We start from the raw sequence: 23806 nt of genomic DNA on the forward strand, positions 1-23806 counted from the left end.
GGGGTGGTCTTAGGGGCATGCATGAACTGACTAAGAACACCCACTACATAAGCAATGTCTGGCCGAGTCATGGAGAGATATAACAGTCTTCCTACAAACCTCTGAAATTGCTTAACATCTTTGATGAATTTACTTGGACAATCACTTAATTTGTGATTAGGATCAATAGGAGAATCAACGGGTTTCACTCCCAATTTTCCCGTATCCTGTAACAAATCTAGGACATACTTTCTCTAAGAAATGAAGATACCCTTTTGTGAGTAGGCAACTTCAATTCCAAGGAAGTATCTCAAAGGACCTAGATCTTTCACCTCAAACCGAGTAGCAAGAAATCCCTTCAATCTTTGAATTTCATCTTCCAATCACCAGTGATAACTATATCATCAACATACACTGTTAGGGCTGCAATTTTCCCTTCCCCTCTTTTCACAAGCAATGTATGATCATATTGACATTGCTTGTAGCCCTTTTGTTGTACAACTCTTGGTGATTATTTCAGGCCATATAATGATTATTTTTTAACTTGCATACCTTTTGTTCATTACCTTGAGCCCGAAAACTAGGGAGTTGTACCATGTACACTTCTTCTTCTAGATCACCATTTAGAAATGCATTCTTGATGTCTAATTGGTGAAGGTCCCAATTGAAGTTAGCAACTAAAGAGAAGAGAACCCTAATGGAGTTCATCTTAGCAACTAGTACAAATGTTTCTGCATAATCCACCCCATACACTTGAGTGAACCCTTTTGCCACTAGACAAGCTTTATATACCTTTCCACCGTTTCATCAGCCCTATGTTTCATTGTAAATATTCATTTACATTCAGCTGGTTCTTTTCCCTCAGGAAGATCCACCAATTCCCATGTACCATTTTTATGTAATGCATTAATTTCTTCTTTCATTGCATCTGTCCATTCCGGCAATGAGAGAGCTTCTACCACATTCTTAGGAATGGAACACTGTTAATGGAAGAGAGGAATGCCCGAAAGGAAGGTGAAATGTTTTCATAGGAAACAAAATGGGAAATGGGGTGCTTGGTGGTGCAAGAATATCAATGGGAACTAAGGTACCAAGCTGGGTAGGATCCGTCCCTGGAGAATTTGATGGCATTGGTGGTACAACTTCTAGATGCTCCATAGCTCTTGAACTTGGCTAGTCTTTATGATGATGACAGAAAACACGAAAGGGAGGAGGATAAAGTAGAGGAGGGAGCTGAATCTAAGGTAGAGGATGATTCTGAACCTATTGGTCCTCATGCCTACACTCCCCCTGAGGAGAAACAGGAAAGAAAATGTTCACTCTCAAACAAGGAGAAATCCATGGAAACATGATATTTCTGAGAGACGGGCCCAAAGCACCAGTACCACTTCTGATTTGTAGGGTACCCCAAGAATATGCAATGAATAGCACGGGGATCCAATTTCCCACGAGTGGGTGACATGTTTTGAACAAAGCAACGACAACCAAAAACACAGAGAGGAATAGGCAAAAGAGGAGCCTTGGGAAACAAAAGTTGATGTGGGGCTTTGTACTCTAACCACCGAAGGGCATGCAACTAATGAGATAGGTAGCACAAAGGATAGCTTCAAGCCAAAAATGTTTGGGGACATTCATATGAATCAATATCCCCGAGCTACTTCAAGAAGATGGCGGTTCTTTCTTTCAGCAACAACATTTTGTTGTGGTGTTCGGGCACAGGAGCTACGGTGGAGTGATTCATGTGAAGCAAAGAACTCCGTAAGATTATTATGGAAGTATTCTTTGGCATTATCATATTGGAAGATTTGGATTTCTGTTTGAAATTGGGTGAAAATCATTCTTTGGAAATCTTGGATAATTTTTTGCACTTCATCCCTAGTTCGCATGGGATATACCCATGTGTACTTGGAATAGTTATCAATAATGGTAATAAAATACTTATAGCCACTGACACTTTTAGATGGTAAAGTAATTGGGCCCCAAACATCAGAGTGAACAATATGAAAAGGAAATTCAGATTTATTATTCTTTGAAGAAAAATAAGTTCTACAATGTTTACTCAACTGACAAGTTTGACATATCAACTTTGACACTGACTTAAACAACCCTGGAAACACAATCTTTATTGAATCAAAGGATAAATGACCAAGACGGCTGTGCCATAAATAGGCTTGACTCTTACTAGACTGACTCTTAGACTTTGTGACTACAAGACCAGCCTTATTCTCCAGCAGATAGACACCATCCACCATACGCCTTCTACCAATCATCTTCCCCGAGGCCAAACCCTGAATCACACAATAAGAATGGAAGAAGGTTACTGAACAATTTAAAGAATTGGTTATACTACTAACAAAAAACAAATTAATAGGTGATTGAGGAACATGTAAAACATTAGAAAGGGTAGGACCAAAAGGAAGAGAAATGGTTCCTTGACCAGCTATGGTAGAGAATGAACCCTCAGCCAATCTCAAATTGTCTCTTCCAGATAGAAGATGATAGGTCTAGAAGTAGGTAGACTTACTGGTCATATGTTTTGATGCTCTAGAATCAATTATCCAAGGAGAGTCAGAGGAATGAGACGATTCATGGAAAGTTATGGTAGAATTACCTGATGTAGACGCATATGAAGCTGATGGAGGAGGAGCATCCATCTGGCGAATTGCCCTACTATAAAGTTCTAAATGATCATGGAAGGAATTAATGATATCCTCCCTAGGGTCAGAACCAGAGCTGTATGTTTGAACTGCAATAGTAGTAGGGGGTTGGTTCTCCTGAGTAGCCATGTTTGTTGTAGTGAATTTTCTTCAACCTTGCTGTCCTAACTTGTTATTTAGATCTTAACCCTGTTTCTGACTCAATTCTTGAGCCCATTTCGGCTTCCCATGAAGGTTCTAACATGTGTCATGAGTGTGCCGAGACTTCTGGTGATGGGTGCACCATAATTTTTCTGTCATCCACCCTTTTTTGAGAGTCTTCCTTAAAGGGATTTCCCTCACTTGTAACAACACTTCCTTTTGCTGCCAACACAATTGCATTCCCCCAGAATTATTCATCAGATTTCTTCTACTTTCCTCTGACTGTACTAGAGAACATACCTCTTGGACAGATGGGAGATCCTTGCTGCCAAGGATCTGCACTCTAATGGATTCATATATAGGGTTCAGGCCAAGGAGGAAGGTAGAGGCCCTCTACTGTGAAACAAGAGACTTATATGCTTTGGCATCTTCATTACACTTCCAATCTACACTTGGATAGTGATCCAACTCTTTCCAGATGGAAGACAAGTCTTGAGTAGTACACAGAGAGACTCATCTCCCCTTGTTTGTAAGTAGAGGATTCTGCCTGTAATTGATAGATTTTTGCATAGTGTCTCAATTCAAAATGGGTTGACTTGGCTTGTTCCCAAATCTCATAAGCTGTTTCAGCCCACATAAAATTTCTTCTCACCTGAGGTTGCATAGACACTAAGAGCCATGACATTACCATGCTGTTTTCTTGGTTCCATCTGTCATGCTCAACACTCCCAGAATTCTTCCATTTATATATCCTATTTTTCCCCTTGCAGTAATGTATAGCCTGATCCCCTTCAACCATTCTAAATAATTTAGACCATCAAGTGGTATTATTTCTGACAGCCATAGGGAAGGATAAATCCATAACCTCACTTAGTCCATTCTGCATTGAGGAAACATTGGAAGTGGCTGAATCTTCACTATTCATGATAGCTGGTTTAGATCACACTAGAAGTGGTTGAATCTTCAAAAAAAAAAGAAAAAAGAAAAACACAGTCCGACCTATTTTCCCTTTCACACACTGTATTATTTCTGAGAAAAAACATCTGCACCAGGAAACTACAGGCAGCCACCTTCTTGATTGACCACAGTACTTCAGTCACCCAGAAAAAAAATTTTACTGCTGTTACCGCACCTACAGGTCATCACCGACCTACAAACTACCCACTGCACTGCTGTCACAGCACACACAGGTCATCTCTGACCTACAAACACTCCAAAAAGCTGCTGTCGCAGCACATACAGGTCACCTCTAACCTACAACCACCACAAGGATCACTCGATCCTACAAAAAGGAAGGTACAGGTGCTGATCACCTCACATCTGTTGATTTCTCCCTTTTTTGGGTCTGCCCTGATACATGATCAGGAAAAAAAAATAAAAAAGGGAGAAAGAAGCTTCTGAGATTAGTCCAAAGATCTACCTTGTTTTCTTCAGAGAAAAAAATCAGCAGCACGATGAGGGAGAAGACATAGGACTTGATCTCCTTTCAGATCAAATGAACCTGCTCTGATACCATCTTGTCCGAACTGAAGAGAAGAGAGAAGAGAGAAAGAGAGAGAGGAGAAAAGAGAGATCTGAGAGCAATAAGTGTTGCTGGTGGCGCCAGCTTTTTGGTATTTATATTAGGGCGACCAAAACATAACATAAAGTGAGGGGAATTACAAAAGTACCCCTGTGACACTAACAGATAAAAAAACAAAGAAAACAACTTATAAACAGCCTTTTAACAAATTGTCCAACCATTTTACTGGACAGAACTCAAAGAGATCAAATAATCATTGGAACAAGTGGAAACACAATTAATAAGTTGGTCATAATGAGCTAAAATAAAGCTTACATGTTTGTTAAATAAAGAAAATGGCTAGAGAGGATTGCTTCTGTAATCTGTACTAGTAATAGAGGATTATAGAAATTCGGTAAGAAAGAAAATGCAGAGGAGAAGAAAGGAAAAAGTGGTTAGAAAGCAAAATGATGTATGAATAAGGTGAGATTATCAGAAAATGCAAGAAAGAACATAAGAACAACAATAAAAGAAACAAGCAAACCTGAAAATAAGACAGATTCAATAGACTAATACTCAACAAAGAACTAAGCTACTTGCAGTGAACTTGGATATGTTCTAATGGAGTCTAGCACCATTAGGTTCCTCTTGGAATCAGCACCAAACCATAAGATTGCACAGGAGCAATTTAAGTTCATTCATTTATTCCCTCAAAACATTCTTTACAATATACATCACCAAATCTTGTCGAGGTTTGTAAGATGGTGATCTTCCTAACAAATGTAACAGAACAATGAAACACTTGCTAATAAATGAAAGAAATTGAAATCTAAATAAGCTTATGGCATTTTGCCAACCTTTATCAAATCCTTGATTGATATGATATCAAATCAAATCTTTGATTGATATGATATCAAATCAAATCTTTGATTGATATGATATCAAATCAAATCTTTGATTGAAAGAATTTTCATGGGCCTCACTTGAGCTGCCCAAAACTTCTGGGATGGGCCCAGTTCATGGGCTGTCTTGTGTGTAGGGTGCAAGTATGGGCTGCAAAATACATCAGATTTGTGATAGTTTAACTTTTGGCTCATTATAACAGCCACTATAAGGCCTTTACAGAACTAGAGAAATGAAAGGGTTTGACTTCCCTTCTCTAAATCTATGGTTCTACATAACTCTAGCTCCATTAGAAGACTCTAGAATTCTCCAAGAATTTTTGGTAAACCTGTAGCAAGAAACTTAGGTTGGTGCCCAAACAGGTTGACTGTGACACTTAGAACCCTTTTGTTTGGGCTAGCATTTTCCACCCATCCATTGCTTTCCTTTCTATTTCTGCATTTTGATTTTTACAAATTTATCCCTTGGGAAATCAGTTCCCAATACATCTTATTCCTCGTCTAGCTAATGTGTCAGCCATAACATTGGCTGAATTGGAGTCCACTGGTGTTTTATTTATAAATCAAATCAGCAAAGTAGAGGGGGACGAAGACAAGAGAAGAGAATGGAAAAAAGGACTGGAAAGTTGAAGATCTACTGCCCCAGTCATTACCATATATAGGACATCTTATAAAATAATGTACATTGACCAAAACGCCCTTGCTGCCTTAATTAAAGAAAGCAATATTAACAGGAACTGAAACCCATATATAACAACATATAAAGAGAATAAAAAATAACAAACCAATTTGCTGCTGCATCTCTACACTCTTTCTCAAGTTGGGAATAGATATTTGTCATTCCCAACTTGTGTAAATCTGTCTCCAGCTTGCTCTTAACAACTGCTTTGGTGAAGACATCGGCCAACTGCATATCAGATGTAACATATGACCAAGAAATCTCCTAAGATGCAACCCTTCCCCGATGAAGTGTTGGTCCACCTTAATGTGTTTTGTTCTATGATGCTGTATTGGATTGTGTGAATGTTGATGGAGGCTTCATTATCAAAATACATCAAGGGCATCTCATAATCAGTACTCAACTCTTCAAGCAAAGACCTCTACCGTAAGTCCATAACACCTCTGCCACACCATGAGCCATTGACCTATATTCTGCTTCAGCCCTAGACAGAGCTACAACATTTTATTTTTTGCTTTTACAAGAAACAATGCTTCTTCCAACAAAAGCACAATTTCCTAAAAGCTATCTCCTATCATCAACACATCTGGCCTAGTCCACATCAATATACACTTCAATCTTCATATGTATAGGTGTCAATTGGACTGGATTTAGTCCAACCCGATCCAGTCTAATGTGAGTCTATTTACAAATGGACTGGATCCAATCCAGTTCAAATCCAATACAAACCAAATCCAATCCATTAAAATGTAAATGGACTGGATTGGATCCAATTCAAACTGGATGAAATATAAAAAATTATATAAAAAAACAGAACATATAAAAATTACAAAAATATATTAAAATGAAGAAAATCTGAAAATTACAAAAATATACCCTTTTGGCATTGAAAAAACACTTTTAAATGTTCTTTCATAAAAGTGCTTACATAAGCACTTTTATTAAAGTACTTTGTAAAAGTGCTTTTGTAAAAATGCTTTCATAAAAGTACTTTTATAAAAGTACTTTCGTAAATGTGCTTTTGTAATTCTTTCGTAAAAGCACTTTCGTAAAAGTGCTTTTATAAAAGTACTTCTGTAAAAGTGCTTTTGTAAAAGTATCTTTATAAAAGTACTTTCGTAAAAGTGCTTTCATAAAAGTACTTTCGCAAAAGTTCTATAGTAAAAGTGATTTTATAAAAGTGCTTGTGTAAAAGTACTTTTGTAAAAGTGCTTTTGTAAAAGTATTTTTGTAAAAGTGCTTTCATAAAAGTACTTTTCATAAAATTACTTTTATAAAAGTGCTTTCTTAAAATTTTTCGTAAAATTAATTTTATAAAAGTGCTTTTGTCAAAGTATTTACATAAAAGTAATTTTATGCCGGCTTTAGTTTTGATCAGTTTCAAATTGGACAAGGGTTTGGCCTCGTGATCAGATTATTGAAAATTTGGTTTAGATCCAATTCAAACCAATAAAAATATGGACCAATTTATTTGGATTGGCCCAATCCAATAATTATACTGGACCGCCCAACACCCCTATTCATATGACTATTATTCTGATAAAGCACACCTCGGCTCTACCTGGGCACCTCTTCAAGTAAGCAAGGATCTTCTCAACTGCCAAAAGATGTGTACTCCTAGGTGTCACGGGGGTAATTCTACAGCGGAAGAAACCCGTGTGGCGTCCTGGCCGAGGCAGGCCAGGACAAGCCTTTGTGCGCTTAGAGGCTAGGAGTTGCCCGCTGGGATGGCTCCACCAAAGTCAGTAGCACTGGATCATGACCTCAAGTCCAATGGCCGGGGCACTCTTCTGGCTCAGACCGGTCCATGGGAGGCGCCGCTTACGTGCTAAAGGGGGACAACCATCATGGAAGGTGACCATGTGCCGATGAGGTGACTTGGCACCGATGTGTAGGGTCTCCTGTATGCCGATGATGACAGGCACCTGTGTGCCATGATGATAGGCAACCGCTTGGGCCGGAACCCACCCGTGCTCTAGGGGCAACGTGATAGCTCAATCAGCTTGGGCAAGGGGCTGGCGAGGTGTAGGGATGTGCTTGAGCCAGGCCCGCGTGCCAAGCCTCCCTTGAATGTCGGCAGCGTAGTGCCGGTCCAACACTATCCCCATGAGCTAGTGTGCGCCCATGAGGAACCCTGGTAGCCATGCTAGCCGTTAACCAGGGCCGCCCCGCAAGGGGATGATGGTCTAGGAGTGCCAAGGTTAGGCACCCAAGGAGGTCGACCACCCCTCCTCAAGGAGTACGTTAAGCTTTCGGTGGTCTGCCTGAAGATGACATCAGTTCTCCCAAAAGTCTTACAGGCGGAAATGACGGGCATGTCCCTAACGTAAGCCTGCCAAGCGTAGGCAAAGCTAAGCCTGCTTTGAACCGTAACAGGCTCCCCCACTCAATCCATTGTCGTCCTCGACAATGGGTCTTCCTCGTGAATGGGCGTCTGTGTCCCGCGCCATCCACTTCCTTGCCAGTTCCAGGGCTCGTCTGGCTAGCCCGGGTCTTGCCTATATTGGTGTCCATTTATGGGGACGGAACCATTTCACCATGCCGGCCTGCCTGGACTTCACCCCAGTGTCGAGGTTACTCAAACCGCGCAATGGCTATGCCGTTGAATTGTGAAAGAAGGGCCCTCGAAGAAATGTGTGTGGTGCTTCGCGGAGGTCCGCCCCATGCATCATCTTACCTCAAGGCTCAACCGTCTTCTTGGTAGCTTTTCAGTGATGCTACCGAACATGTTGATAGGTCTACTCCTCATGTTGGCGATGACCTGGGTACCCTTTCACCATGCTGGCCTGCAGACTTCACCTCGCCCTGTGCGGGTTACTCAAACCTAGCCATGGCTTATGCTCTCCTGGGCCCTCGAAACTACGCTTCGCCTCACCGACTCGGGCTACATCTTCACTCCGAGGGGGCCCCACTGCTGCTGCCTCAAGGAGACTTGACCGCTTCGAACGCGAGTGTGGCAACTTTTACCCATGAGTTGCCGAACATGCACTCGCCTTGTGATAAGCTTCTGCTGCTGCAAGTGTTCAACCTGAAAGCTGAGCATGTCCACCTGATACTTTGCCGGTGTAGGGCCGCCATGCTCCAACGGCTAGCGTAACCACATTCCTAACAAGGCCCACGCGTCTGCCCCCGCATGAGGACAACCACCAATGCGTCTGCCCCCGCAAAGGAAGCTGTTTTAGGGTCATTGGAATGGGAACGCGAACATTGAATGGCCTCTTGATAGGCCTGATTAACAATCTGCTCGGGCAGTGTACCCACATTCCTATCAAGGCTCACGCGTCTGCCACCGCATGAGGACAACAACCAAAGCGTCTGCAACCGCAAGGGAAGCTGTTTTAGTGTCATTGGAATGGGGCCACAAACTATGAAATGGCCTCTTGCCAGGCCTGATCTGAATTATGCTCAATCCTGGGTGGAGGTGACTAGGGACCGCACCCCACCAAATGCTGCTTGTCGAAATGACCGCTTCAACTGGCTCTGGGCTAATCTGCTGAAAACCAACTGCGGCTGCAACTGGCCAACTTGCTCTGATACCAACTGTCACGGGGGTAATTCTACAGCGGAAGAAACCCGTGCGGCGTCCTGGCCAAGGCAGGCCAGGACAAGCCTTTGTGCGCTTAGAGGCTAGGAGTTGCCCGCTGGGATGGCTCCACCAAAGTCAGTAGCACTGGATCATGACCTCAAGTCCAATGGCCAGGGCACTCTTCTGGCTCAGACCGGTCCATGGGAGGCGCCGCTTACGTGCTAAAGGGGGACAACCATCATGGAAGGCGACCATGCGCCGGTGAGGTGACTTGGCACCGATGTGTAGGGTCTCCTGTATGCCGATGATGACAGGCACCTGTGTGCCATGATGATAGGCAACCGCTTGGGCCGGAACCCACCCGTGCGCTAGGGGCAACGGGATAGCTCAATCAGCTTGGGCAAGGGGCTGGCGAGGTGTAGGGACGTGCTTGAGCCAGGCCCGCGTGCCAAGCTTCCCTTGAATGTCGGCAGCGCAGTGCCGGTCCAACACTGTCCCCATGAGCTAGTGTGCGCCCATGAGGAACCCTGGTAGCCATGCTAGCCGTTAACCAGGGCCGCCCCGCAAGGGGATGATGGTCTAGGAGTGCCAAGGTTAGGCACCCAAGGAGGTCGACCACCCCTCCTCAAGGAGTACGTTAAGCTTTCGGTGGTCTGCCTGAAGATGACATCAGTTCTCCCAAAAGTCTTACAGGCGGAAATGACGGGCATGTCCCTAACGTAAGCCTGCCAAGCGTAGGCAAAGCTAAGCCTGCTTTGAACCGTAACATAGGGGCATGCATATACTGACTGACAACAGTTTGGGAGGAGAGAAATGCTAGAATTTTTCTAGAGGAGAGAAGCCTTGCTGAAGTAAAGGAGTGTATACTGACAAGGACAATTTTCTGGTTGAAAACTTCAGACCTGTTTGTGATTTTTTCTTATAATGATTTAAGGAGGAATTGGGCAGCAGTGGCATCCACAGCTACGGGTGTTCATTATACGGTTCAAATTGTAAAACCGAACCGAACCAAACCAAATTTGTGGTTTGGTTTGGTTTGGTAGTTTTCTAAATTATGGTTTATGGTTTCAGTTTGGTTTATTGGATTTAATAAACCAAACCAAACCGTAAACCTAAAATGAAATTTTATATATATATATATATAAATGTAAATGTATAAATATAATATGAATATATGATGTATAAATAATATATAATATAAATTATCTAAATTGAATGCATAAAATTATAAATGTCTAATAAACTCTTTATTTTACAATAAAATAATAAAATAAAAGTTTTAAGTTTTAATTTTTAGGGAAGCTATTTGGGCTTTCTAATTGCATTAAGCCCAATAGAATCATAGAATGGCCCAAGTCCCCAAACCGTATTAGAAACTGCACCAAACCGTAATAAAATGGTTTGGTTTGGTTTAGAAATTTCTCAAACTGTAATTTACCGGTTTGGTCTGAGATCTTCTCCAAACCGCACCAAACCGGACCTTGAACACCCCTATCCACAACTTCTACAAAGAACAGACTACAAGCTGAATGGAAGCCTCCTCTAGAAAGAGTGATTAAATTGAATTTTGATGGAAGTAGTCAAGGTAATCCAGGGCCCTTGGGTATAGGAGAGATCTTGAGAGACAAGGACAGCAACATTTTATCCTTGTTCTCAGGACCAGTGGGAGTTGGAGACTCTACAAGGGCTAAGATATTAGCAGCGGTACAAGGTATACAGGTTGCTAACCAATTGGGAGTTGAGAACTTGATTGTTGAGGGGGACTCCATGATGGTAGTGGGCTGGCTGTCAAATCCAGAAACAGTCTTTTGGGGTTACAGGGACCTTTTGAAGAAAGTTAATTGGCTGGCAAGGAATATGGCAGTTAGCTTTCAGTGGGTCAGCAGAACGGCAAATGCTATGGATGATTCTTTGGCTAAACAAGGGGTGATCTGTTTTTGGCTACCTTGTAATTGTAATTTCCAGTTAGAGTGTGTTTTTTCTCAGTGCTCAGCTCTAAGGGGAGGTAACATCATGTTAGGCTGATTGTACACTTCTTCTATGCTTAATAAAATTCCATTCATTTATCAAAAAAAGAAAAAAAAAACATTGACAGCATAAGAGATGCCAAGTCTAGTCATACACATATAGAGAATTCCCTACAGGCCACTAATACATAGCCTAAATACGTCCTTTTTTTTTTGAGAATAGGTAAAGTAGTAAATTCATTAAAGAAAATAGAGAACATGTAAAATTATCAAAATAAAAAATACAGAACATGTACAACAAGCTGTTGTACACAGGGATTTACAAAACACTCACCAAGCAGTCCTATACCCCCTGCCCTGATTTACAAAAAGGTTATCATATACAAAAAAGGAATTAAAATTTGTATCTGTAACCAACTTGTTTATAGAGAGCCAAGAAAACATTTATACCTATTAAAAAATATGCTCCCAATTCTTGATTTGCTTGGATTACCAAAATTACAGCCTTCAAAGCCTAACTTTATCATATCACAAAAAGGGGGTGTCAATGAAATAAGGGATAGTCTTCTAGTCAAAAAGGTGATTGATACTATTTGCCAATTCCTAACAATGTCGAGGCCCAAGGGTCGCAAATTCAGAAAAGGTATCCAAGGTCTTCATCAATGAGTCACCGAAATAGTTTTATCCTCTATTAACACTCCCTTAGCATCATGATTTATAATTTTGTCTATAATACAATACAATAGTTTACCTTTTCTAAAAAAATATTAGTATTATTATTTATTGGTATTGAATCTGAGAGCTATTTTGAAGTTTTGTCAGGACAGAAAGTTCATAAAGAGTGTGATGATGGGGGTAGGTCCGGTGGGGTTTGAGTTCTTAGGAGATTGCGGCTCAGCACTTGATAGGTGAGTTTCATTAACTTATTTGGGAATGCCAATGTGGACAGAGGCTTCAGCATCAACATGGCAACTTATTTTCGATAGAGTGGACAAATGGCAAGCGGGCTGGAAGAATAGGTCTTATGCCTGGGTGGAAGAATAATTCTAATTGAGAGTCTACTAGCTATTATCTTGCTAATATGACATACTTCAAAAGAATTCTTGCACTGGTGGCGGAGAACATAGAGAATTGTGTAGAGATTTTTGTTAGAGCAGAAGGGGGATATGAAAGAAGTTTCATCTCATCAATTGGGGGTGTGGGTAGATGCATAAACCTAAGAAGAATGGCAGGTTGAGGATTAGTAGGGTATTTGTTGTTAACAAAGCTTTGCTTGGTAAGTGGCTGTGGAGGTGGTGTTATTTAGAGGAGAGACATAGTGGAGGGTGATGGCAAGCAAATATGGGGTGATCAGATTTGAGTGTGAACCAAAGGAAGTATATCCTCTACTTATGGTGTGTGTGGAAGGGTATTATGAGTTTTCAACAGTCATTTCTCAGTTGTATTCAAGTTTAGGAGGCCACTGCAAGATAGACTGATAGAGAAGTAGATCATTTGTAAAAAAAGATGGAGAAGTAGATCATGTTATTAAATAAACTTGAACATGCTAAGAAAGATATACAAGAGAGATGAAAGGTGGTGGAAAGAATTCACGAATGGAGGTTTCACAGTCACTTGGAGTCCAATTCCATTGGCCTAACAGCCCTGAGGAAATCTTCTCCAAGTGGCCTAAGATCCATAGTTGCAAGAAGGCTAGCATTTTTTGGAGCTGCATTCCATTTTTTGTATTTTGGGGATTATGGAAGGTGAAGAGAAAAATTTGGGGTGCTGGTTGATCTAGAATTGTGGACGCCAATAGGGATGTGTTTGGGGAAAAATTTTGGGAAATTATTGAATGGGTAAATATTGTATCTTAAATGTCTTTTTGTGCCTACAAGGCTTTACATCAGCGCATCTTATCTGATGTACTTCTCTTTTTTCTTTAGTGAGCATTTTCTTATGTACTATAGAAAAAATGTTGTCTAGAATATCATGAGCCGGGGTGCAATTTGGGTCAGGTTGGGTTGGAAAATTGTTAATTTTTCAATGGGCTTGAACCCTAATTTGAGCCTGATGTAGTTGAAATTCTTCAAGTTGGGCAACTTGACTCTGTAGCCCTAGCCATGAACACTTTTGGCCACTTGGTTTTGATAGGCAAATAATTTTGATCACTTTGTGCCACAACTTTCCCTAACTTCACATAGTTTTCAGGTGCCAAGGCGAGGCTAAGCGATAGGGGGGGGCACCTTGTCGCCTAGGCGATGGATTTTTTTTTACGTAAAAAAATATATCCTAGGCTAGTTCCCTAGGTTCCATAACCATATTTCCTTAATAATTATCCATAATTTTCATAACTTAATGTTAAAGTATAGAAAATCAACATATCCATGAGAAGAAAAAGAAGAAAGAAAGGAAAATTCAAAAAATATAGGGGCTGAACCCCCTTTATTGTTTATGAAAAGAAGAAAAGAAAAGGTGGAAAATGTGTCAATTAGACAAAATTTTAAGTTCTTCCTTATTGGTTCATGTTTTGAAGTCTTTGAGGGTAATACAGCAGTTAGCAATGTTTGTGTTGATTAAACCCTAACAAATAAGAAAATAATAAAAGGATATTAGTTATAAACACACATAATGAATATTTTAGTTTAATAATGACTATTTTATAATTATAATCTCAAAAAATTAAGAATATAAAAGTATTTTATGACACAACATACAAAAACTGCTTGGCAATTAGGTGAGGCGTCGCCTTGACAACTTTGCAACTCCATATTGAAATCTCCATAACAATTTCCCCAACAATGATTAGTTTCTAAGAGCATGTCTACCCAAACCTAAATGCCCTCCTTGTTCTTACACGTGGTTTATGTTTAACAATTAACCAGATGGCTTTTCTTAAGGTTCCTTGGCTTCCATAGGAAGTCCATCATGATTTATTTAATCTTTTGGCAATTAGGATGGAAATCCTATATATATGGAAATGTAGTAAATAGGAAGATTTGCTAAAGTCAATTTGATCAATATGATTTTACTACCCCCAAAGAGATATTTCTTTTCAAAGTTGCCAGTTTCTTTGCTAACCTATCAATAATATTATTCCAAAAGCTATCAAATCTAAGGGTGCTACGAAGGGGAAGGCCTACATATCTAAAAGGCCACTCCATCGAACATCCAAGAGAACTAGTGCTTTCCAAATCTGCTTCCTCCATATTGATTCTTGATATGCAACTTTTGCTAAGATTGAATCTCTGAGTAGAGATACGTTCAAAACACTTGATCAAGAGCATTAGATTCCTATCTTCCTCACCTATCCTCACAAAAAAAAAAAACTGTTAGGTCATAAACAAACTGAAGATGGGTAGTTGTAATCCTTTCCCGTCCCACTTGCCATTCTATTAGCCTTAGTTATTAGATGACTCAATAAATCCACCATTAGAGTGAATAGGAATGATGAAAGTGGGTTCCCTTGCCTAATCCTTATTTAGCAGGAAAGAAATCCTTCATTGCCCCATTTACCAATATTGAGTATAACAAGATGTTAGGCAACCTTAAATCTATTTTGTCCATAACTTACCACATCCATACTTGGCACCAGGTCAGAGAAGGACCAATCCACTAAGTTGTAGCCTTTTTTCCAAATCTAACATGCGTTGCTGTCATTTCTTAACATATCTTTTTGTTTCCTGTGTTAGTTTTCTATTGAACTTTGACATAGGAATTGCTTTCACTGGATAAAAGCCCCTTGGAGTTGAGATTTGATAATCGATAAAAGGAAATACCTTTTTTAGTTAAAGGGACCATAGAAATAATCTTGTAAAGACTACTACCCACTAAACTAATAGCCTGAAGTCCTTAAAGTGGCTAGCAATGAAAGTGGCATTGGCCTCTTTTTATAATTCCCCTTTCATGAAATTCACCGAAAACCTCCATTACATCCTCCTTCCAAGAACCTTGGAAGAAAGCCATGGGTGACCCATCAGGGCTCGGGGCTTTAAAATGATCCGTCTCAAAAAAGAGCTCTTTTTAACTTTCTCACTCTCAAAGGGTCTCTCCAACTAAGAAACCATTTACTCTCCTAGGGAGAGTCATCTAGACCTTAAACAACCAATGTAGATGGTAATGGAGATCCCACAAGATTCTTAAAATGATTGACAAATATTTGTGCAATGTTCTATTCCTCCTTTTATCCATTGAATTAAAAAAATAAGAGTTCCCATTGCCCTTCTTCAACCATCTGCGTATATATCTCCACCCTTTTGAGTAAAAGGTCCAATTCCCCCTTTAATTGCTATCCATCATTTCTCTTAGCCTTTGATAAACTTTCCTCACCCTCTTTTTCATCAAGTTCCTTCATTTAGTCCACTATTAGTTGCTTCTTATCCTTAATAATTCCATAGACCTCTTTATTCTACTCTTTCAAATGCCTTCTCAATCCATTTAATTCCCTCCAAATTTTGAATAATTCCTACATAGCATTCAATAGAAACCTATCCGGTTTTAAGCATCAATAACTCACGATTTTGTATTGCTTCCTATTTTTGTGCATACACTATCTGATTTATGGGACTACAATGTGGTTTATGAAAACCTGTAGAAAATTTTCCTATGTATAATATGAATGCATGAGTTTAACCTTGAGAAATTTTAAACTATAAGCCATTGTTTTAGTTTTATTATCTTTTTAAAATTTTTCCTATTTAACTTGGTTTCCGATTGATTATATTTTCTCTTAGGCCTGTCAATGATACCAAAAAATCCGAGGCCTGATCTGACATCCAATTCGATTACCTCGAATTCAAATGATGTTTTTTTTTTTTTTTATGTAATTGGGTCAGATTCGGATTTTGTATTCTGCATCCGATTAATAATCATATTGGATTCGGATTTGACTCCATCTGATCCGATTAAAATCCGAATCTGATTATATTATAATATTTATTAATTTTAATATATAAAATTTATATAATTATATTTAAATTAATTTTTTAATTTTTTTGTATTTTAAAAAATTAAAGCGGAGTTGGATTAAGTCCGAAACCGATCCAAGTCCATTTGGATCCGAATTTGAATCCAAGGTCTTCAAATATGATCGGATTCAGATGCAAGCTTTTCATAATCGGATCAGAGTCGGATTTTGCTGAATCTGATCCGGTAACAGCCTTATTTACTCTTTCAGCTAGGTACAGCATTAGGTTATAAAGAAGCTCTAATATTAATTCATTTTGCTTTTACATCAGGTACTTCTAATGCCCTCCAGATGGCTGCTGCAGATACCATCCAAACTCCTGTTCCCAGAACTTTTGTGGGTATCGAGATATTTGATGGAAATACGGTATGATATCTTGTAATACTAGAGTGAAATCCTGTAGTTCTAGTTTTAGTGACTGCTCTTTTCAAAGAGACTGAGTTTTTGTTCTTATTTATTAATGTACTTTTCTTTGCTTACTCTATTCATTAAAAGCATGAAACTTGTCTTACAGGTTAATGTTGTTGAAGGACTGAAATTTTATGAAGAACTTTTTGGTAGCTCAGAGATTTCAAAACTTCTTTCATTAGTAAATGAGTTGAGAGCTGCTGGACGGAAAGGACAGTTCCAAGGCAAGTCCATTTGCTCGTTTTCCTTTTTCTGCTACATAATTTTATGATTAAAAAAATAATGCTTATATTTGGGAAATGTGGTCTTTATTTCTTCATTATCATTATCATCTATGGGCCTTGATCTAGAAGTATCTCTAAATTGGTACATAAATGAAACTCAGGATGATTGTTTTTATGAAAGATATTATGTCGAACAGAAATGGGATAATCCATTTTAGCAAGATGATGTAGACACTAGACAAGGTTCAGAGTATTGAAAAGGCAACTTAAGAAATGCATCAGGATATGCATTGATATGGTGGAAAAATTAAGATATGCATGGATACACCATGGAAACTCAAATAAATCAAAACAAATTCATCAATAATACCAGATTTTATTCTTAGATGACTATAAACAGGTCGAATAAAAACAATCATCCTGAGTTTAATAACTAAAAATGTGAATTACCGGAACACGCTTGGAAAATGTTGAAAAATGATGGAACTAAAAATATGAATGCATATCATATTTCTTAGCAAATCGATATAATTCTTGTTAATATTGATAAATATATATACTTTAATAACCAATTAATTTTTTAAATTTTTTGATAGACATGTTTTAGGAGAATGTCTAAAGGTTAAAATTTAGAGCCCATGCAATTATAACTAGGTGAAACATGGTGTAGTAGTGTTGCCTTTCAACCTAAAGACTTGGGTTCAAATCTTCTTGCAGTTTTTATACCATAGAAATCATAGGGTACAGGGTTAATGATGTGATTTGAATGGAAAGAAGTTAGCAAGAGTGAGAAAACGAGAGAGAATAATGGCTTAAGCATAGAAGTTAATGAGGTGAGTAATGCATCAATTTGAATTTGAATGGAGAGTATTTAATGAGAGAATATTGGCTTAAATTATAGGAGTTAATGGTCATGTGAAGTAAATTTGAATAGAATGAAGTTAATGAGAGGATACAGAATTGATCTGTGTTGGGTATATGAGCTGATGTGTAATAGATACTGCAAATGTATTGGTCAATACTACGGATATAGGTGGAAATGAGCACTACTAACATTGAATTCCCAACATTTTGGTTACTTTTTAAATTAAAAAAATACAAAAAGGAGAATTTTTAGAGAGTGACAAAGAGCAAAGAGCACTGCTGAGCTGGACCTAATTATTTTCCGAGTATAATATAGATTTATTTTTATTAAACACAATTTGTTTGCTATGGGGAAAAATCTTGGAAATGGTCATTGTCTTTTGACTACAACACAAATATAGAAATAAAAAATAAAATAATAACAGTAGTAGTTGTGAGATGTATCTATGCTAGGACTAGCATCATATTTTAGTCATTGATGCAACTATTAATGATCTTGTAATGACCATGGATAAATTAAGTTATTTTAAATACAGCCATCAAGGGAAGGATTTCAAACACCAAAATGTAGGCTAGGCCAAGCCTGTGGTTTAAAAGTTGCACCCAGGTTCATGGGTAAGCCTCATTTTCTAGGGTGCACAGTGCAGTGTATGTGAACCTAGGTGCACCTCACATGGCTTGTTGCTATGTTTTGATGACTTAACTTTGAATTCACTATGTTAAAGGTTGTAGGGATGGCTTTTATGTAGGGGCTTTTTTTTCGATAGATAGCCCATATAGTGACTTGAAACTACAAGGTTACAACTTTTGTATTAATAAATGGTGCTCTGATCAGTTGAGCTAACAGGATTTTGCATTATATGTTAACAGGATTTTCCTTCTATCTTTTTTTGTTTTTTCACAAGTTGTGCATTCATTCAGTCATGCACATTTCTTTTCTCCTCAGTCATCAGAAATCCCTTGCAATTTAGTTTCTTCTCACTTTTAAAACACTAGGAAAAGTTGATCTCTTTTCTGGTATTCTCCACTTAGAATTTTTGGCAAGTCAGTCAACTCATGAACGAGGAAACAGGTCTACGAATGGCCTGCCAAGCTGGAGGGCAGAAAATTAAAAAAATATATATATATATATCAACTTGTCTATTTCATGGAATGCTTAACCCTGTAATCCATGCCTTCTTTAGTTGCTAATTTGATATGGAATTGCTCTATTTAATACTTACTATTATTAGTATCTTCTTCGTTTTTTTTTTCAAGGTGGGATTTCCATGATGGTTTACAAGATAAACTTTGTTCATTAGATATGATGATCACCAATTAGGATTCAAACTCACAACTTCAATTTTTAAATAGTAAATTTGATTGCAGTTAGAAATCAAGGCTGTTAAGAAATAATGAGATGTCTTTCTCAAAAAAAAAAAAAAAAAGAAATAATGAGATCTCAGTAATTGGGAAATTGTCAGTATGGGGCTTTTGGGGGATAAATATAAGTTACATATAAAATATGAAAATATTTTCAAGTTAATTGCATCTAGCAGTTTAATTTTTGACTTCCAAGGGGCGATTTTCTATTTTAATGCCAAAAAAAGGTTGATTTGATTAGGCTCAGTAAAGTGTTATTCTCTTAGGGGGAAAGAATAGGAGTCGTCTCATCCTAGTTTCTTTAACTTTGGGTATTATTGCTGTTGCAATTTTTGTATTTTGGATATTTTTAACATGGATCTGCATTATTATTTGTCTTCTGCACTTCTGCAGATGCCTATCAACTCTTTCAATGGATTTTTTTTTTTTGGCTTTAATTCACAACAAATGCTGAGCAATCCTTATGATGGAAAACAGGACAGACATTTGTAGTCTCAAAGAGACCAATGAAGGGGCATGGTAGAGAAATGATTCAGTTGGGTATCCCCATTGCTGATGCACCTCCAGAAGAGGGAAGTGCGACTGGGACCTTCAAAGGCATGTATTAACTTTTACCTTATGCTTTTAATCTGCAAATTGTTGATAATTTTCCCTAAAATGCCAATTTGTTTGGACATGAATCTTTTTTTGCAGATTGTAAAATGGAACCCATTCCTGGGTTGCTTCAGGATGTTATAGATCACCTAGTTCACTTACAAGTTATGACCATAAAGCCAGATTCTTGCATTATTGATTTCTTTAATGAGGTTAGAGTCTGTATATATCATCACAAATTATGTAATAAAATTCAGTATGATATACAACCTAATTTTGTGGCTTTTACTTCTAGGGTGATCACTCACAGCCTCACATGTTTCCACCATGGTTTGGAAGGCCGGTTTGCATTCTGTTTTTAACAGAGTGCATCATGACTTTTGGCAGAGTAATTGTAGTGGACCACCCTGGGGATTACAGAGGGTCTCTCAAGCTCTCCCTTGCAGCAGGGTAAGAACTATTCGAACCCTGTTTGATTATAGGTTCTGGTTGCTTAATCAACTTTAGTACAGGGATCTTCTACTTATTGGGTTTTACCTTTTTTTTATTATTTTGGTTCTTTATTATTGGGTTTACTTGGTATAATTTGTGATGTGTGGGCTCTTGAAAGCTTAGAGCATGCAAAATTGAACTTGGACTTGGTTATTCTGTTTGTCATCTTAGCATAAAATTTCAGAGAACTTGATATCCACTATTTGTTCGTTCTTTTTGAGATCTAGATTGTCAAATTGACTCTACATGCAAAGACTTGAATGGGCTTTTGACTTGAGCCTGATGTACAAAGCTGAAATAGCATATACACTATCATTTGTGTTTTCTTGGGTGCTTGAAGTTAACCACCTATAAAATTCAACCTGGACACATTTTGATTTTTTGCAAGTTTTGGTATATTATCAATAGACCTGTTCATGGGCTGTCTCGGGCTTGGCTTTTGCCAAAAATTGAATGGGCCTGGCCCAACGCCTGAGCTCGACATAGTGTAAAGTCAGGCCCGAAGCCCGGCCCGTGAACAGGTCTAATTACCATAGACATTTATTCCTCGTGAGATGTTGATGGCAAAATTACTCTACAAGGATGTAAATGGACTTTTGACCTGAGCATGATGCACAATGGGATGAATTAGGGGTGAGAAAAAAAACCAAAAAACCGAACTGACTGAAAAAACTGACCAAAACCGAACTGAAAAATCAGTTAACCAAATCGGTCGGTTCGGTTTCGGTTAACCAATATAGAAAACCGGCGGTTAACCGAACTGACCTTATACATATATTTCTATATATTTTATATATATTTATGTACATTATATATTTTTTATATATTATAAATTAATGAATATGCATTATATATATTTATATTTATAATATATGATATATTATTTAAAATATAATATTTTATATATATTTATAATTTTTATTATATATTTATATATATATTTTATAATATATATTGTAAAAATTTAAAAACCAAAAAACCGACAAATTGAACCGACGGTTAACCGAACAGGTCAACCGGTTAGCCGATTGGCTTCGGTTCGGTTTTGCTTACCAGTTTTCTAAAAACTGGTAGTACCAGTTCGGTTACAAAAAAAGGCCCACAGTTTGGTTACCCGAACTGTGAGCACCCCTAGGATGAATCACATAAACTATTATTTGTGCATTCTTTGAGTTTTGGCAATCATTGCCACAGAGAGTGCTAGAGCCTTCAGTACCTATAGAAGAATATAACTAGATATGATATAAAATTGAAACAACAATTTATATGGTGAACACTCCCTGCCACAACATCCTCAAGTGCTTGACATTTAACCTTGCTACATTTTGAGCTTGTTTTGGAAGACAGTTACCAGTTGACATGATTTCAGGTTGTTGCATTTGCAGAGAAGAGTGAAGCAAACGATGAATATATTTTTTTGTAATATACCAGAAAAAAGTAATGAATCATGTTCCTTTTATCGTCTATGGAAATGTATCTTTATACAATAGCAGAAGGCTGATTAGAACTACATAAATCTGTTTATTTTTGTGCCTCTGTAACAGCTTCCTCTTTCTTTCCTTTTTGGTTTTGGTTAAGTAACAGCTTTTTCAAATATTATAATCTTTTTCTTCTTTCTGGATATATAGGAAAGAGAAGTTTTCAGGCAGGGAATAAAATTATATTAGAATAATTTAGTTATCTGGTGATTTTATCAAACATATACTGTCAGTTTATCAAACAGTAATCTCTCTCTTTCCTTAAAGCTGCTTACCAAATTTTGTTACAAGATCAATGTGCGACATAGAGGTCCATATTATGATATCTTAGTTCTTGTGTCAATTTTCTGATCTGATCTGATGTCCGTTTTGCAAATACAGAACTTTGCTCACGATGCAAGGCAAAAGTGCAGATTTTGCAAGGCATGCAATCCCCTCTGTCCGCAAACAGCGCATAGTTGTCACCTTTACCAAGTCTCAACCAAAGAAAACCATGCCTAGTGATAGCTCACGTGGTCCCTCATCAAGTGCAGGAGGATCACCATCTCCCTGGGGCCCATCACCAGGTAGGCCATTGGGTAATGTTCGTCATCCTGCAGGTCCTAACAAGCATTATGGAGGGGTCCCCACACCCACAACTGGAGTGCTGCCGGCGCCACCCATCCGTCCTCAACATCTCCCTCCTCCCAATGGCATTGGCATGCAGCCACTGTTCGTTACTGCTCCGGTTGCACCACCGATTCCTTATCCCACGGCACCAGTTCCAATCCCATCGGCATCAGCTGGATGGCCTGCTGTTCCTCCTCCAAGGCATCCTCCACCTCGACTCCCAGTCCCGGGCACTGGAGTTTTCCTTCCTCCCCCGGGATCTGGCCATTCACCGCCACCGCAACAACCAATATCAGGTAGTGTAACTGAGACTAGCTTTGCAGTTGAGATCCCACAGCATCCAGAGAGCAATAGCAACAATAGTGCTTCTCCCAAAGGCAAGTCGGATGGAAAAGGGCAAAGTCAGGAATGCAATGGAAGCGTGAGTGGTACTAGTCCTCCTCCTACTACTACTACTACTGATGGTGGTGTGGGAAAGGAAGAGCAACAGCAGAGTACTAACGTTAAGAAGAAAGTCGCAAGCAAACAAATAGGAACAGTTAAGTAGAGAGAGAGAGAGAGAGAGAGAGAGAGAGAGAGAGAGAGGCTGTATTCTTTTAAAAAGAAGAGGCACTTGCAGAGAAATGGTAGGCTGCAAACTGAAAATGAGTTTGGGGCCAAAATGTAAAGAGCGGCTAAAAGGGGATTGACTTCTGATTTAAGACTTTTTTACTTGGGCAAGAATTAGAGGGGAGAGACCTTTCAATCTCTTTCTATTTTTAAATTTTCTTTTTGCTCCTTTCTCCCTTTAGAATTTAACATTTTAATTTGTCGTCTTGCTACTTAGCCGAGGGCGAGAACCATAAACGGAAAAACCAATTCTTTTCCTTTCCTATCTCCAGCCTATGTTAGAGTTTTTTTTTTATTCACCTGGTAGAGACTAAAAAAAAAAAAAAAAAACAAAGCACAGAAACCAAAAGACTCAAATCAAAATTAAACGAGAGGTGATTGCCCCCATAACATCAGCAAACAGAAGAAAGTTAAGCTCTTTAGGAGGTATAAGGAATTCTCTATACCGAATCTTAGTGCTCCAAGCTAAATTAGCCATAAAAGTGACACATTTGTTGTCCTCTTTGTAGCAGTGATTGATACGAACTTTCCAATCTCTATTCAGAAGAGCTTCGATCTCCTTGCATATTATAGAAAGACACCAATGGTCATCCCTACCACCCTTAAGAATTTGAATTGTGGAACACGAATCTGACTCCAAAATGATTTTGCAATAGCCTAAGTTTTATGCCAAGACAAACCCACATTTGGCAGTCCATAATTCTACTAAGTCGATAAGGGAATTTCTAATGTAAGTGGTGAATTTTCATTTTCATTGTCCAAGTTGATCTCGGAGAAGACTCCCAATCGCAACACTACCATTTTGGCTCTTGACAACTCCATCTGTATTGATTTTAATCCATTGATCACTTGGAGCTTCCCATTTGATG

The 23806-nt window shown here is 38.6% G+C and overlaps 1 protein-coding gene across 1 annotated transcript in view; it reads left to right on the top strand.

Moving 5' to 3' along the window:
* Positions 1 to 23091, top strand: part of LOC148864017 (RNA demethylase ALKBH10B-like) — a 30493-nt gene extending 7402 nt beyond the window's left edge. The window contains exons 4-9 of the mRNA XM_088979525.1: positions 16569 to 16663; positions 16812 to 16929; positions 19633 to 19752; positions 19849 to 19961; positions 20045 to 20199; positions 22101 to 23091. Coding sequence (XP_088835651.1) covers positions 16569 to 16663; positions 16812 to 16929; positions 19633 to 19752; positions 19849 to 19961; positions 20045 to 20199; positions 22101 to 22875 — 1376 coding nt within the window. The 3' untranslated portion in view covers positions 22876 to 23091. The remainder of the gene's footprint in view (positions 1 to 16568; positions 16664 to 16811; positions 16930 to 19632; positions 19753 to 19848; positions 19962 to 20044; positions 20200 to 22100) is intronic.
* Positions 23092 to 23806: the final 715 nt, after the last annotated feature.

Source organism: Nelumbo lutea, chromosome 3 (assembly GCF_056320005.1).
Source record: "Nelumbo lutea isolate HS-2025 chromosome 3, American lotus-T2T, whole genome shotgun sequence".
NCBI lineage: Eukaryota > Viridiplantae > Streptophyta > Magnoliopsida > Proteales > Nelumbonaceae > Nelumbo > Nelumbo lutea.